Source organism: Montipora foliosa, chromosome 3 (assembly GCF_036669935.1).
Source record: "Montipora foliosa isolate CH-2021 chromosome 3, ASM3666993v2, whole genome shotgun sequence".
Classification (NCBI taxonomy): domain Eukaryota; kingdom Metazoa; phylum Cnidaria; class Anthozoa; order Scleractinia; family Acroporidae; genus Montipora; species Montipora foliosa.
This window is the reverse complement of record NC_090871.1, coordinates 19,498,207-19,513,206: the sequence shown is the minus strand read 5'-3', so window position 1 is coordinate 19,513,206 and position 15,000 is coordinate 19,498,207. Positions and strand designations below refer to the sequence as shown.

The window sequence follows — 15,000 nt, the reverse complement described above, 5'->3', positions numbered from 1 at the left end:
GTTTATTAGGCTTCCACATGGATGCTCAATAAATGCGTAAAAAAGTTGGAACTCAACCTCAACAGAGAGGAAAAGGGGAAGACACGATTTCCAATTACATGTAGTCTTCTCCCTCCCAGCAATGAAAGTTTCAACCACAATTTTAAAAGCACTCTAAAAGTGGCATACCTTCTTGTGTTTCTCTCTTTGCAGTACCAACAAGAAGGTTCTGCCTCAAAGAGATCACTGTATTGATGTCACATAAGCCCCTCAGAACCTCCTCTCTAAACTGCTGCAGCAGTGTGTTTTCTGATAGTACATTAGCACCATCAAGTTCAAGGGTTCCACCACTTTTAGTTGCCAGAAAAGTCACAGCATTTTGTGCTCTATCAAAGATCACCACCAGCAGGGATAAGGTCAAATGTTTCACCAAATAGTTGGAATGCTAACAGGAGAAAATCATTATAATGAATAATTTCTTCAAAGTAACAAATAATTCACTACCCTTAACAGGCCTTCTGATATTACGCGATGGTGCGATTTCGCACAATCGGCCTCAAATCGCATCCGATCGCACAATTCACGAAAAATCGCATAATTCACAAAAGGGCGCACAAAATTCATAAAATTAAACATAAATCAACACGTTTCTTACAAATTCCTGCATAAATACGCCATTTTTAAGATGATTTATCTTGGAAAAAGGCTAAAAAACCTTTGTCACCTTCGATTTCGTAAACATTCGAAGTTCAAGGCTTTATTTTTCATGTCGGGGACCTGGTACGAGTCTCCTTCGATTGGTGCAACACAAACATACCCTTATATACACACCACTGAATTGACACAGTTGCCTTCTCTAAGAGAAGAGATTTGTGAAAAATAAGCGATGTTGTACGTTTTTCGGCAAAATGTAGTTTCTTTCGTTGAAAACTGATAAAATCTTACTCATGGATAAGTTTGTTGTGAAAACGCTCGCTTTTTCTTCGACGAAGAAGGAAGTTCCCACCTTCCGCCCAATCTCACAGCTCACGATCGAGCAAGAAACGCTCCACGTGGACGATGGACTGATGTTTTTCTCGTCGTGCAATATTAGGGCCTTTTATACGAGATAAGCCGCGGCTTACTCTGGCCACGGTGTACAAAATACGCAAAAGGAACTATTTATACGAATATATATTCCCAGGTCAATATAAGCCGCGGCTTGAAAAAGACGTGAACGTAGATTTTGTACCATTTATTTATACGGGTGTTCTGTAAGCCGTGGCCAGAGAAACCCGCGGCTTATTTTCTCTCGTATAAATGGGGGTAAGGCCCTATTGTGATTGACCATCTTCGGAAGTTCGTGGTTGACAAGCACCTGGATCATTCATTTGGCATGTTAGCTGCGTCCTTTCAACTTTTAACGTGGAGAAGACCTCATTTTTTTATTTATCCCAACTAATGTCGATCGAGATACGTAATTACTGTTCCTTTGTGTTCACAATGTCTTTAGGGCAGCAAAAAAGTGTTTTTCTTAACCTGAAACCTTATAAAACAAGCTTAAAATTGCTGAGAAAAAAAATTGCATAATTTACATTATTTATCGCATAATTGGCCTTTTTAATCGCACAATCTGCCCTGAAAAAATCGCATAATTTGCATTTTTAAATCGCACCCTATCAGAAGGCCTGCCTTAAAAACTACACAAATAATATTGCACACTTTAATGATGGGAAATATAAAGTAGATAACCAAAAAAAAATTGTGCTTAACATGGAGCATGTATTTTAAGCAAATGGGGGTCAATTGTACCTAAAAATGGTTGCATGGGTGCCTTTTTGCATACGTTTAAAAGATTAATCATGTGCATCCCTCTTCCAGATTGCCACTTATTAATAAGGTATTAAGAGTAAATTAGCTTTGATAAGTATTGATCATGCAGTGTCAAGCAGAATTAAGGGTGAGATTTTTAAAAAAAAACATTTATAGGAAAAAGGTATGTTCTTCAAAAACAGGAAGAAAATAAAAACATTTTCGAGTCCTTTTGTGCTCGCTGCAAAACACCAATGTAAATCAATTAAACTAAAGGTATTGACGACAATATGAAAAGAGAACAGATTATCACTCATCCTCTATTTGTGATTCAACACCATCATTTTCTTCCAATCCAGTTGAACAAAATGAAATACATGTACCCCAAAATTGTTATGATTGCAAAAATTTTGATCATCAAATGACATTTTACTTGGTGTCGCCATCATCATTGCCAAAGCTTCCTAATGGGATAAATAATAGCTGCAATATACACATACTTGGTAAACATTAATAATCATCTTTTATAGCAGTTTTATAGTATTAGATAGATGCCAGCTCATAAATATGTACACTTAAGTAGAACAAGAATTACTTCAGTTATTTTTATAAATTATACACGGATAGATTTAAAATGAAACATCAGCTTTAATACGTACCTGAACCCCACGACTCAAAACAGATCTGCTTATTGAAACTGGTATCACCATTTTTACCAGGGATTGAAGCATTTCAACATTTTCAATATTCATGCCAACCTTTGTGATCATTTGTGAAGGCTGTGGCAATGCCACAAAAATCTGAAAAATGATAGAAACAAGATTTGGCAAACACTTACCAGTACATGTATTCATTCTAACATAACACTTTAAGTAAACTACGAGCTAACCTTAAAGTTTTCACAGAGTTATGCAAGTAACTAGACTGCATACAGCTGGTGAGAACCAACAAAATGGGTTCATGTACACTGTAATTCAAATGGTTGCATGGTGCCTTAAGTTTTTGCCCTTGTTTAAATGATCTAATCATGTGCATCACTCTTCCAGATTGTCATTTTGACGCAGAGTGTCAAGCAGAATGAAGGGTGATATTTAAAAAGAAATGTTCATAGAAAAAAGGAATGTTCTTCAAAATCAGGAAGAAAATATGAACATTTTTGAAAAAGATGGGGGGAAAATACGAATAATTATTTGGCAGAGCCCCAAACCAAAAAGAAGCTCCTTGAGAGTCTGAAAGCTTGCGAGGGTCACAGTGTTCTCAAAAGAACTGTGAAAACAGTCATCTTTGAAAACAGTCTGCTCAACATCTTTGAACACTGTGAACACATCTTTGAAAACAACTTTGTGTTCATATAACAAGAACTGCAACGAACACTAGCGCCGGAATCAACCCAACAGCCAGATTTAGGTCCTGTATTTAAGCTTTGTCTATCCTTAAGAAGGTGAGCACGATGAGCGCCAACTCGAAAGTACTCGCTACTTTGGTCGCCACACTCTCTTGTAACCCATAACCCTTATTATAGCTTACTTGCATCTTTGTAAACATTACTTTAATTCTGTATTTATGTGTATATTATTTTCTCTTTTAATAGTGTGAAACAAAAAAACTCTGAACCCGAACTGCATGTTTATCGATGAAATAAACATCCTTGCGTGGGTTTGTATTCCGAACACGACAGCTGTTTGTGAAAGTGCGTCTTCGTCATGTAGTTCGTAGTCATGTACTATTGTATTGCTGTCAAGCTACGTGTATTGTTTAGAACAATAAGCAAAACAATAAGCAAGCTAATGAGGCAGACGCGTATATCTGTATACGCGTATACGCGTATATGTATACGCGTATGTTCGCACATACGCGTATCGATATACGCGTATTATGCGCATATTTTGGTTAACGTATTTCTGAGCGGTACTGTATATCGGCTGGGTAATACACAAAATTATACAGTGTACATGTACATGTACCAATCTAGAGGTCACCACTATCAACACAAATTTAATATTATTACTGGTCTTGTTGTTGCTGAAAATAATAATTATCCTCTGACTTAAAATATTGTTCCATGAATGCATTCTCACCTTTAGAACTAAGTTAATGTTAGCAACCCAAAACATTGAGAGCCTTGGTTCGCATGCTGCTGACAAACCCCAAAGAAAAGGGTTGACTAAATCGTGACAACAACTCAACACTTTCGTCACCAGTTCTTGAACAAGGACATCACTTGTCATTGAAGATAGCTTCTGAAGAAACCTTAACAATACTGGATTATTGCTCCTGAGGACAAGAAGATCCAAAGAGAAGGTATAAGGTCCCCAAACTTTTCAAAACTCTTTCTTTGTGCAATCAAGTGAAATCTGTATAGCTTGCTTTTTAAAGTGTTCCCTGCCTCCTCTCTCCATTATAGTACATGTACAGCTGTTATACTTGTTATCTGCATAGTGGGTAATCTCCACTGTTTTTCCAGTTTAGTGTGACAAGTGCGTGGTTGGGTTGTGGGTAGGGAGGACTATCGGGTGTTCCACCTACCGGTAATTGGCTTTGGAGGCAGTCATTCCAGCCCCCACCTTCCTGGGTGCCCAACCTCTGTGTGCATTTTAATGCCTACCAGATAGTGTACATGTATTATTACACATGTACTGTTTGTTAGGCGATATTGATCAATTATTTAAGTAGGGTCTAGTCGGATCCAATATGCCAAGTTTGACCTCTCCACCACGTCGTCTCAAATGCAAAAAATGTGGACAATTAACAGTCACTTATTATAATTTTATAAACACCAATGAAATACCAAGTGAGCTTTCGCGCAAAAACATGACATCTTCACACGTGAGGATTACATGTTATTTTCACACGTGAAAAAAATCACTGTTTCTATAGTAACATGAAAATTGCGCCTTTCAATGCGTTTCATGAAATGATTTAGTATTTCATTGGTGTTTACATAATAAATAGAATATTACATGGCCGCTTGGAGATCCGAAATTTCTCTTCTCGTGTTGAAAAATATTTCACTCGTTCATTGCCCTCATACATGAAATATTTTTCAACACGCTAAGAAAAAAACCCACTAATACTCACTCACTCTTACATGGTGATTGCATACAATGTAGGTGCATAGGTGCCACCAAAAAGATAAGACTAGGATTCTTGCGCATCAGACTAAATATACATGTACCTTAATGTATCACTGGAATATTGAATATTCACCTGGTTGCAAAAGCTCCCACAGAGTTGAAGAAACATATCCCAAACTTGAATGATGTACAGATCTTGAGCAATAACTCATGAACACGTTGCCGCACAGACTGGCCACTCCCTTCCTCAGCAACCTCATTGTATTGATAAAGTCCAGCCAGTTGCGACAACACATACGAGTTGAAGAACTTCACTTTCGTTTTCTTTGTTAGCCCAGCATTTTGCACCACCTACAATACAAAAACAAACATCAATAATTTATGGCAGTTATTCAAATACAATTCCGTCATTTACATGTATAAGAAGTGAGGTAGTAACTGAGCAAAATTAATTAATGCATTTTGAAGTATAACGAACTGCCTTGCTTTTTGTTTAATTAAACATCGTTTTTTTTTGTTGAAACGTTTTAATTATAATCAACCTGCTACAATCTTAGACAAAACAAAGTCTATTTGTCCTCCCCTCTTCCCAATACCAATGATGATAAATTATCCAGTGAAAAATACTGTGCAAGCCTTTGTCCGTTTCTTAACCAACATTGGATTAGGGGGAGGGGGAAAAGTATGGAGAAGTTCATCTCTTATCACACAGACAAATAGGGAAATTCAAAGAGAACAACCTTCTTTGAATCAACAATTACATCATTTAAATCTAAAACTTATATCCTTTTAATTCTCACACTGTCATGTTTTATGTACATTTCGTTGTTACTAGTTTAATTAGCACTTTTTCCTACTTATAAATTCAACTTCTAACACTTTGTACATTAATCAACTGAAGATGACAGACGTTTCTGTCAAAACATGCCTTACAAACTTAAAAGTTGTTTTCTTTAAAGCAGGAGTTATAATTAATAGTACGAGTAAAATTATACTACTGTACTAAAGATAATTTAAGCACCCCACAGCGGCTTTACTCTCTCGAATGCCATTTGTTCGATCTCACCCATCAATGGGGAACCCCTTGTAACAGATGAACGACTTAAGGGCAAATGAACCTAACTATTGAAAGCTTAAAAATACAAGCTTATTGGAGACAGACACGTATGCTACTTTACAGGTATACACAACAAACACTGACTACCTGGAACATTCCTAGGAACTCCAATTTGCAAGTTCAGTAACTACGCACACAGCCCAACCCCCCCCCCCCCCCCCATCCCCCATAAAGCTTAAAATTGATGTGCTTCTCGAATTCTTAGTTATTTTTCTTACCCTTGTTTGAAGAGTTGACAAAACTGCATGAACCACATTTGGTGAATCAAATTGCAACCCTTTCATGATAGACTGAAGAAATCCTATGAAAAAATGCAATAAAACAAACATCACAAAATAATAATATTAATAGGATTGGATCCTGGTTTCCTAGCCAGGCAAGCTATTAACCTTTCTGTCTACTCAGATCTCAGATCATAGCAGCATGAACATTACTGCACTCAAAGGAAAGCCTGGAAAATTCACCACCTCCACCACCAGTTTGATTTTGGCGATCCTTTCTGTAGATATCATACCCAGTGAGCAGGATTTTCAAAGTTCGAGATACTCTTGTTGAGGCAGGTTTCCAAACAAACAAACAATATCCAAATCAAATTCATAAGTGAGGTCTTGTAGTAGTTGTAGTTTTGACAGATAGGAATCTCTATCACAGCAGACAGCTTTTAAGCTCCTGACGTAGACTGATAGAAGCAAGAAAGGTACTTGGAGTTATTTGCAGGTCCAGGAGGTGAAAACCTCCCCTTGTACTTGTAAAGTATGCAGGTTTTAAATAAATTTGCTTATATTTTATAACTTGAATAGATAGAGATGCCAAAATAAGCAGGGAGAACCAATTCTTTGGAGAACTTGGTAACTTGCATCCGGCCGCCATCTTGGCCATGCCATGCGGCGGCAAGATGAAATTGAGAGCTTGGTACAAGGATGCTTGGTGCAGGGATGGCCCAGTAGTGAGAGAACTCGCCTCCCACCAATGTGGCCCAGGTTCGATTGAATTTGTTGGTTCTCTACTCTGCACCGAGAGATTTTCTCTGGGTACTCTGGTTTCCCCTCTCCTCAAAAACCAACATTTGACTAGATTTGCTTTAACTGTTTATTTCAGTTCACAGTGTCCTCAATTAGTGCTCCAGGGCTAGAATGAATAGACACTTAAATAAAGTTCCTTTCCTTTCCTTTCCTATAAAATTATGCTCTCTCAAGTTCGCTTCAAATTCCTTGCGGTGTTCTACATAAGTTAAATCTACATGATGATGATCGCAGTTACAACATGCAGATAGAAATTTATCCAAGATACTTCATCTTTAGATCACTGGTATTACTACATGTACAAAGTACAAGTCATGGAGCACTAATGTTACACAGTACACTAAAATGAATATACATGTATGAAGGGCTCTATGCATTAGCCTCATTCCAGAGATCATTATAGACCAAATCCCAACAAAGGTGGACACATAGATGTGTACACAGAGATTGATTGCAGGGTATGGAGTCCAGATTAACCATTCAGGTCACCGGAACTTGTGTGCAAGCATTCTTTGCCTGATATTATTCTTGACTACATAATTTATTGTCACAGTGACAAAATTATCAAGTTGACCAGTTACACACATAGTTTACGTTATATAAAGTGCGGCGTACAGGGTTTATTCACGAGTTGTTTAACACAAACAACGAGTGGTTACTGGTACTTGTGTGCAAGCATTCTTTGCCTGATATTATGCTTGTCTACATAATTTATGACAAAATTATCAAGTTGACCAGTTACACTATATAGTTTATGTTATAGAAATTGCGGTGTACAGGGTTTTATTCACAAGTTGTTTGACACAAACAACGAGTGAATAAAACCCCATACAAAGCACTCTCTTTGTCGTGAGCTGTTTATTCCATATAAGATAATAATTTTCATTGAAATAGTTTTCTGAACGCAAATTAGAAACAAAAACTCACTAACAATAGAACCAAATGCAAATTTAATAGCAATGGAGTGACTTGGAAAGGCCTTTACGCTATCGTTGATTGGTTATACTTCACCACGTGAAAGAGCTGTTTGCCATTCTGGTTGGCTGTATAGGCTTTTTCCACAATGTGAAAATAAAGCATATTGGTTTCTACAAATGAGCTTTATGGAATAAAATTCTCATGTTAAGTGTACATTGTAATAAAGGTGTATATTGCCAAAGCTTCTATATATACATCACGTTTCCAATTTTCTTTCCTCGCCAATGCAACTATTTCTGCATCAAGCAGACTATTTCAAATGTAATCAACAAATGCAAACAGTCGCCTAATTTATTCAATGAACTACATGTACACACACACATGATGATTTATTGTGAACCTGTTGATAGCATTTCGACGGGGATTTCAAAGGATAACCTGCAATACTCGTCAAAAATCTTGAAACACTTGTGGCTCTTTCCCCTTCCCCAATGTTGATTTGGGTATCACAGTGGTCTCAGTGCTTCAAAACACGCGTGGCTCAACATTGGGGAGGGAGAAGGCACATTTCAGTTGGGAAAACAGTGTGAAGTAGAAATCTCAGGATTTTTCCAGAAAATTCAAGAGAAACGGCGTCTGTTTCAACGATTTGTGACGAGTATTGTCCCTTCCATAAGTCCAGATTTTATTGGGATTTAAAGTTTTTATGTTACGTGTAACCTCATTATCACGTTCCCAATAAATAAAATTTAATTGTTAATTTCCTAATAATTATCATTGTTATGGCAGTCAAACCTTTCCAGTCTCATCAAGATTTGTCTTAAAGGCCACTGCACAATAGCTGATTTTTGATGGCCACTTGTTGGCTAGTGTGTAGCAAATTCAGAGAAGTCTGCGACAAGATCAGGGTTTGTCGGATATCTTACCGTGCTACAGTAGATCTTATGTCTTGTCAAGCCTTGTCGTCCAGTGTGCAGTGGACCAAGACTGTCAGGCCTTGTGCATGCCACAACCACTGGAAGTGTCATAACAGTCACAATCCAAAGCAAGTTTTTAATTTTTGCCATATGAATTGATAGGGGCCATCTTGATTTTGGATGAGTCAGCCCACAAGCCTTGGCAATGTTAGCCAGGACAAAAAAAAACCCACATGTAGAGCATGAGAGCTCTGCAAAGGTCACACACTGTATACATTCTACCAACACAGACACACTACCTTGGAGTTCTAAGACCTCCTTCATAACAGTCAAGTCACCGAACATTAAAAATGAGAGGCCAAAATGTATGAAACAAGTCCTTACATCTGGTGTTTCCTGAAAGAGAAGCTAAACTGTGAGATTTAACCTGTAAACACCCATGTACACCTACAGTATGTCATAGGTAACGGAAGCTGCACCCCTTATTCTGACAATCAATGTTAAGCAAAAAAACCTTCAATATTGAAAAGCTGGCATTTTAAGCATAATGACCCTTCATAAGCCTTTATTAGCCCATCACTGTGACATAAGGGCTAACACTCAAAATGTCAGCTTTTCAATTTCCCGACAATGGACAATAAATTTTCCTTTTGTCAACTCACTTGCTACTACCAAAATTCTTGTTTTCCAAACATACATGTACTATTATATATTATAAACCCCACAAACACTGAGGGAAGTGTCTTAGGACAATAATTATAAATTTACTTTTGTGAACTCACTTGCTACTACCAAATTCTTGTTTTCCAAACATAATCTGTATGCCATAAACCCCATAAACACTGAGGGAAGAGTCTTTAAGTGTTTAAAAAGTATTTTCAGTATTTTGTACACAAAGAGGAATACCGTAATTTCCGGCCGATTACCTGCGGGTAATGCGTTAATTTTCCAGTAAACCTCTGCTGCTGCGGGTAATAGGAAGGTGCGGGTAATGCGATAATTTTGAAATGTCAGGTAAGAATTTGACAGATTGAAACAAGTTAAAATGAGGATAATTAAACCAACACTTCTTTCAAATCTGCGTGTTGCCTCGTTCGTTGATTCAATCTTTAAAATGATGCTTTATTTGCCGTAGTCTTTGTAAAACCGCTCGATGAAAGCCGAAGCAAATTGAATGAAAAACAATAATCTTTCCCTTTGACCATGTCACAACTTGTCACCGAATTAAAAGTAAATGAGAACGAATTTCTCACTTTAGTTTATTGTGAGACACAATTCAATGCTGAAAAAGTAACAAGATGCGAATGTGTTTATTTTGTGATGCCACAAATTTTTCCATTCAAAACAAATCTTTTACGATCTTGTTTAAATAATTTCAAACCTTTACTAATTAATTAAACTGATGCTTCCTTAAAACTTGTGTGTTGCCAAGCTTGTTTGTTACCGTAGTTCAATCTGAAAACGCTTCCTATTCAAGATTTGTGTGATGTTTTATTCTAGTGTTCTAAAAGCCCTCAATGAAAGCCGATGCAAATTGAATGAAAAACAAATCAATAGTGTTTAAGTGATTACTGTATTTCACTGCTTTTTTCTTCACTTAATTTAAAAGCATTTCTCACCTGCACTCCTTTCAATTCTGTATATGAAAGATTGAAAGCATTTTTTGTGAAAGCACGCTCAAAGCTACAAAACAAGATGCCGACATATTTTCACGGCACCGCATAATTATTTAGTACGTGATTGTTGGCACGTGTGTAAACAAAACACTAACTACAGTGAAAAATTTGCTGGATTGTTCAGCGCATCAGTGAAATGTTCCTAGCTACCCCTGGCTTGAGTAATAGAGCATTTTCCCGTTTTAAGCGACTTCTTATATAGGCCCGGTCTTTTGCCCCTGGGTATGCCTAACCACCACCCCATCAGGTATTTTTAACACTCGCCCCCACTTTCTCTCAACCTATCAAAATGGCGCTCAATGATCAATCATAAAGATGTTGGCCTTCAACTCGTATTCTATCGAGTCTTAGCGTTAATACATTGGACATTTAGGTCGTTTTAACAAGACAAACCAGAAATGACTAAGGAGAGTGTTTAAGGCTGCATTATTAAAAGCCAATTCTTAGCAGAAAATGCTATCGATCTTCTGCTTTGTAAACAACAACATGGAATATTCATCGCTCCAAGTTTGTGAGTTCTTGTCCCGGAAATACAGTAGCAAGATTTTTTCGGGGTTTGGGGTGCGGGTAATAGGCCAGTGCGCGTAATCTGTTGAACGTTTTTTCCCCTTGTGACAAAAATAGACCGCTTTGGGTAATCTGCCGTGCGGGTAATTGTCCGGAAATTATGGTACTTGACCCTAACCTTGCTGTCACGCTTTGCCGGCAAGAACCCAATGGCTTGCAAGGTGAAATCAAAAGACCCTTGAACCTCTCTTGCTGATGATACTCCTTGTGCAACCATGGCTGTCAGCAACTTCAGAGCAGCAATGATGAGTTCAGAGGGATTCCCTGAGTTAAGGCATTTGTACAATACTCTCATGTGATTTTGGACGACATTCTGCACAATCCCTATTCCTGTTGTGCTGGTGAGGTGTTTCTGCTCTGAAGTAAATAGCAAAATTCTTTCCAGAATTTCAAGGCACTTCTGAGTCTGAAAGAAAAAAAAATAAGCATCCTTTAATTAATTGATATGTTGTTTAAGACTCTGTTATCTGTTATCTGTGCACAAACATATCTTTCATTAAATATCCCTGGACTCTCAACACAGTAATGGAGATTGTTCTTTCTTCCTGAATTCTCTAAACAACAACAACATGCTTTTTTTCTGTCTGTGTGGGGACTGGACTGGTCCTACTATAAAACCATAGCACTGTTACATCTGCAAGACAAATTGCACTGCAAAATTGTTTGTGTTACTACTTTGCACGGTTGTTTTATCGTTCTTTTGTTGTGAAATTTGCAAAATGTATCAGTGAGCACAATATTTCAACAATACGGTAGATTGTAAATACCATTCGAGGAAAGATGCACAGAAAATGGATGTTGCTTTGTTTAATTGAAAATTGTTGCAATTGAATTGCTATTGCAATTGACGAAACGTCATGAGGCTTGTCACCAGTGTAAGGGATTTACACCTACAACAGCTCTCAGACCTCGATGGACAATAAAAAAATATTACAATTGTCAAGGATAAATCACTATTACTTAACAATAATGGTTATTATTATTATTTATTTTATTTAAATAATATTATATTATAACCATTTTCATGACATGTCCAAATACAGCTGTGTTTTCAAGTTAAATGTAGCGGTTGTATCATCACACAATAGCACAATGCTGCTCCTAAATAAAGTCATAGGACGAATCAACTCTGAGGTGAATTTAATTACAAACCATACATCATGTCATGACAATCTTTAACAAGACAATAATTATTGCAAGTATAAAATTAACAAAAGTTCTCACTCCAGCTCAAACCCTGTGTATACTCCAATGCAAACTCTCTATCTACGTGTAAGCTCAACAGGATGAAAATTTAATGATTTACAAGTCTAAAATAAAGTCACCTCCAGTTGTGAAACACTTTGTCTGCCACCTTCTAGAATTTTGAACACTTCCTTAAATTCTCTTCCCTCTTTAATGATCTCTTCAAACGTTTCCTTGTTCTCTGATTCTTTAAGTAACTTTAACAGCTTTGCCAAACCTTCAAAATGTAATGCTACCTCTAAGTAAGTTTTAAAATTGCATGATCTTCATCTCAACGCAAGCTGACATCATTCATTCATGGCGTAAAGATAACTTCTTGTCCGCACACAATGTAATGGAAGTGTTTGGACAACAAGGTAACTTTTGCTTTTTAATTAATTTTTGGTATCAGTGTTGTACATAATATCACGGATTTCTACTACCCTCTGAAACCTACCAAAAATTTGCACAGAAGACTCTACACACAAAGACAATAATTAGTAGGGGAGTGACAGGAAAGACCTACATGTATTGTGCAACTTTTCCATTTTCCAACACAGGAAAAAATAAATAAAATAAAAAATTCCACTCAGATTCTGACTGGATTGCCATAATTATGGTCACCAGGTAAAACCAGAAGGACACTCTCCCACACATGAACAAATGGCCTGCAGGGTGTAAAGAGGCCCTGACAGGGGGGGGGAGGTCCCGTGTCGCTTGTCTGAATGTTAAAATCACTCGTGTCGGGGTTTAATCGGCTCATTCTTGGCCTTGACGTCCCTGTCGGAATTTTGCTGGGAAAGGATGTCTTTTGTTGAAATTTCATTTTATATGCTGTCGCTACTTTTTGGGCCATGTCAGTCGTCGGAATTTACCCTGTCAGGGCCTCTGTAAAGTGCAGGTTGCAAGTTAAGGGTTGCAGGTCATTAATCTTTTTTTTTTACCAAAAAAAACCTTTACAAAAAAACCAACATTAGGCTTAAACATTATCTAAAGCATAGCGTTTAGGCCTAATGTTTAGCATTAGTAAAGGTTTGGGTTGTTTCAGCTAAGGTGAAACAATGACCCCTGCAACCTGCAATTTACACCCTCCATAATTAAATCGCCTTCATTCTCTGCTTGGGGAACCAGAACTGAATCTGGGAGGTGGAGGAGTATCACAAGTTCATCTAGACAAATATATCAAAAGTAACTAAGCAAAGAAAGACATTTTACTGATAGAGAATGAATGTGTATAAACTAACCTGACAGCCTTGTTTGCTCTTTTTGCAATAAACCTTTCAGGACGAGCATGGTATTACCAGCTTTGTCATTGTCGATTCCCTCAATAAACCCTGATCCTTTCGGTTTTTTGGGTGCCATTTCTCCCCCTTTAACGTCTCTTTCCTTTCTTTTCATCATAATACGCAGAAACGGCCAACAAATTGTTGGACAGGGAAAAACATACAACGGCGCTCTCACTACGCGTCCGCTGCGTCCGCCATGTTTGCACGTGGGTGTTTACGCTTTTTCCCAGTCCTAGAAAGTGTCGAGATTTTCGGACGAGGGCCTCCTGGGTTGGGCAACGAACGATCCGGGCAAGGATCGATTTATTAATGGCATGTTCAGTCTGCTTGGATCCCTCCCCCAGAAATCTTCATGGAACACATCAGGAGAACAAGGCCTTTCATTTTATAAGCTTCACCGCAGAGAGGAAAAATTGCTAAAGAGTGAAAAATAGCATGCAAGGAACCAGAAGCCTTAACATGGGAGGGGAGGGGAGGGGAGGGGAGGAAGCACAAAGACGAAGGCTCGAAAGGGTTTTCAGCTGAGAGCGCGCGTACTATTTTCAGCCCACTTCACGAACCGTTGATTTCAGTCTGCGGCAATCTCGTTCCCAGAGCCCACGTGTCTTTTGGTCAGCGCCAAGACAAAAAGACACGTGGGCTCTGGGAACGAGATTGAGTCTGAGGTTAAAAATTTCTGACATGTGATAACATTTTTTGCGGCTCTGCAGAACTCTTGAGAAAAACGTGAAACGATGTTCACGGCGATTAAAACCGGCCGAAGCTATTACGGGTAACCCAGGCCAGGAAAAGCCTTGTCCGAGAAATTGAGAAGGTGGAAAATTTTCTTCAGGTTGTTTTCTTTTCTCGGCCGTGGGAAGAACATCAAGGACTAGCGCCACGTGGTCAGTATTTTCAAAACCGCAGAGCCACAAAAAAATGTGATCACGTGATCAGAATTTTTCAACCGCAGACTGAAATCAACAGTCCGAGATCGATAGTAAGCCACACAAGCAATTCTAAAAGCTGGTCGCATCAGCTAACACGATTCAAAGTGGGTCATCAGAAATAAACAAATACCGCTAATTTTGCTCACCTTTCTTCTAATTCCTATACATATGGAATATAAATAGACATCTCCTATTCACGAAAACTACGAAAACATTCTGCGCATCTCTTGATACTCCAGTTTCCTATCGCCAGGTACAAAACACAGGTCTCAGGTCACAGGGCACAGATCGTTGAATTTAAAAATTTTATAGAGGTTATTTCTAACATTATCTGGTAACGCTGAATGGGAAGATTTCACCGTCCCATTTTTTTCAAAAAAGACAATATGCTCAAAAAAAATGCCTTATATCGTTGCCATGGTAACGTTATTTTGGAGGAAAATGTGATGTGAGTAATCTATGATGGGTACTTAATACCCTGGTCAAATTTTGCCTTGATA

At 38.0% G+C, this 15,000-nt stretch overlaps 1 protein-coding gene and 1 long non-coding RNA gene across 3 annotated transcripts in view; one reads left to right on the top strand and one right to left on the bottom strand.

The window, feature by feature from the left end:
* LOC137997018 (nucleolar pre-ribosomal-associated protein 1-like) overlaps nt 1–13,777 on the bottom strand; it is a 51,476-nt gene extending 37,699 nt beyond the window's left edge. The window contains exons 1-9 of one of the 2 annotated variants that reach the window (XM_068842702.1): nt 13,530–13,777; nt 12,387–12,523; nt 11,180–11,467; nt 9,118–9,214; nt 6,180–6,262; nt 4,978–5,195; nt 3,849–4,044; nt 2,430–2,570; nt 169–424 (exon numbers count right to left, since the gene is read on the bottom strand). In XM_068842702.1, the coding sequence (XP_068698803.1) occupies nt 169–424; nt 2,430–2,570; nt 3,849–4,044; nt 4,978–5,195; nt 6,180–6,262; nt 9,118–9,214; nt 11,180–11,467; nt 12,387–12,523; nt 13,530–13,686 (1,573 nt within the window). In that variant the 5' untranslated portion in view covers nt 13,687–13,777. Of the gene's footprint in view, nt 1–168; nt 425–634; nt 734–2,429; nt 2,571–3,848; nt 4,045–4,977; nt 5,196–6,179; nt 6,263–9,117; nt 9,215–11,179; nt 11,468–12,386; nt 12,524–13,529 lie in introns of those variants that run through there. The other variant, XM_068842703.1, reaches the window with a different exon arrangement.
* The window catches only part of LOC137997025 (uncharacterized), a 22,197-nt gene continuing 11,166 nt past the window's right edge, over nt 3,970–15,000 (top strand). The window contains exon 1 of the long non-coding RNA XR_011122401.1: nt 3,970–4,071. This is a non-coding gene — a long non-coding RNA (uncharacterized lncRNA). The remainder of the gene's footprint in view (nt 4,072–15,000) is intronic.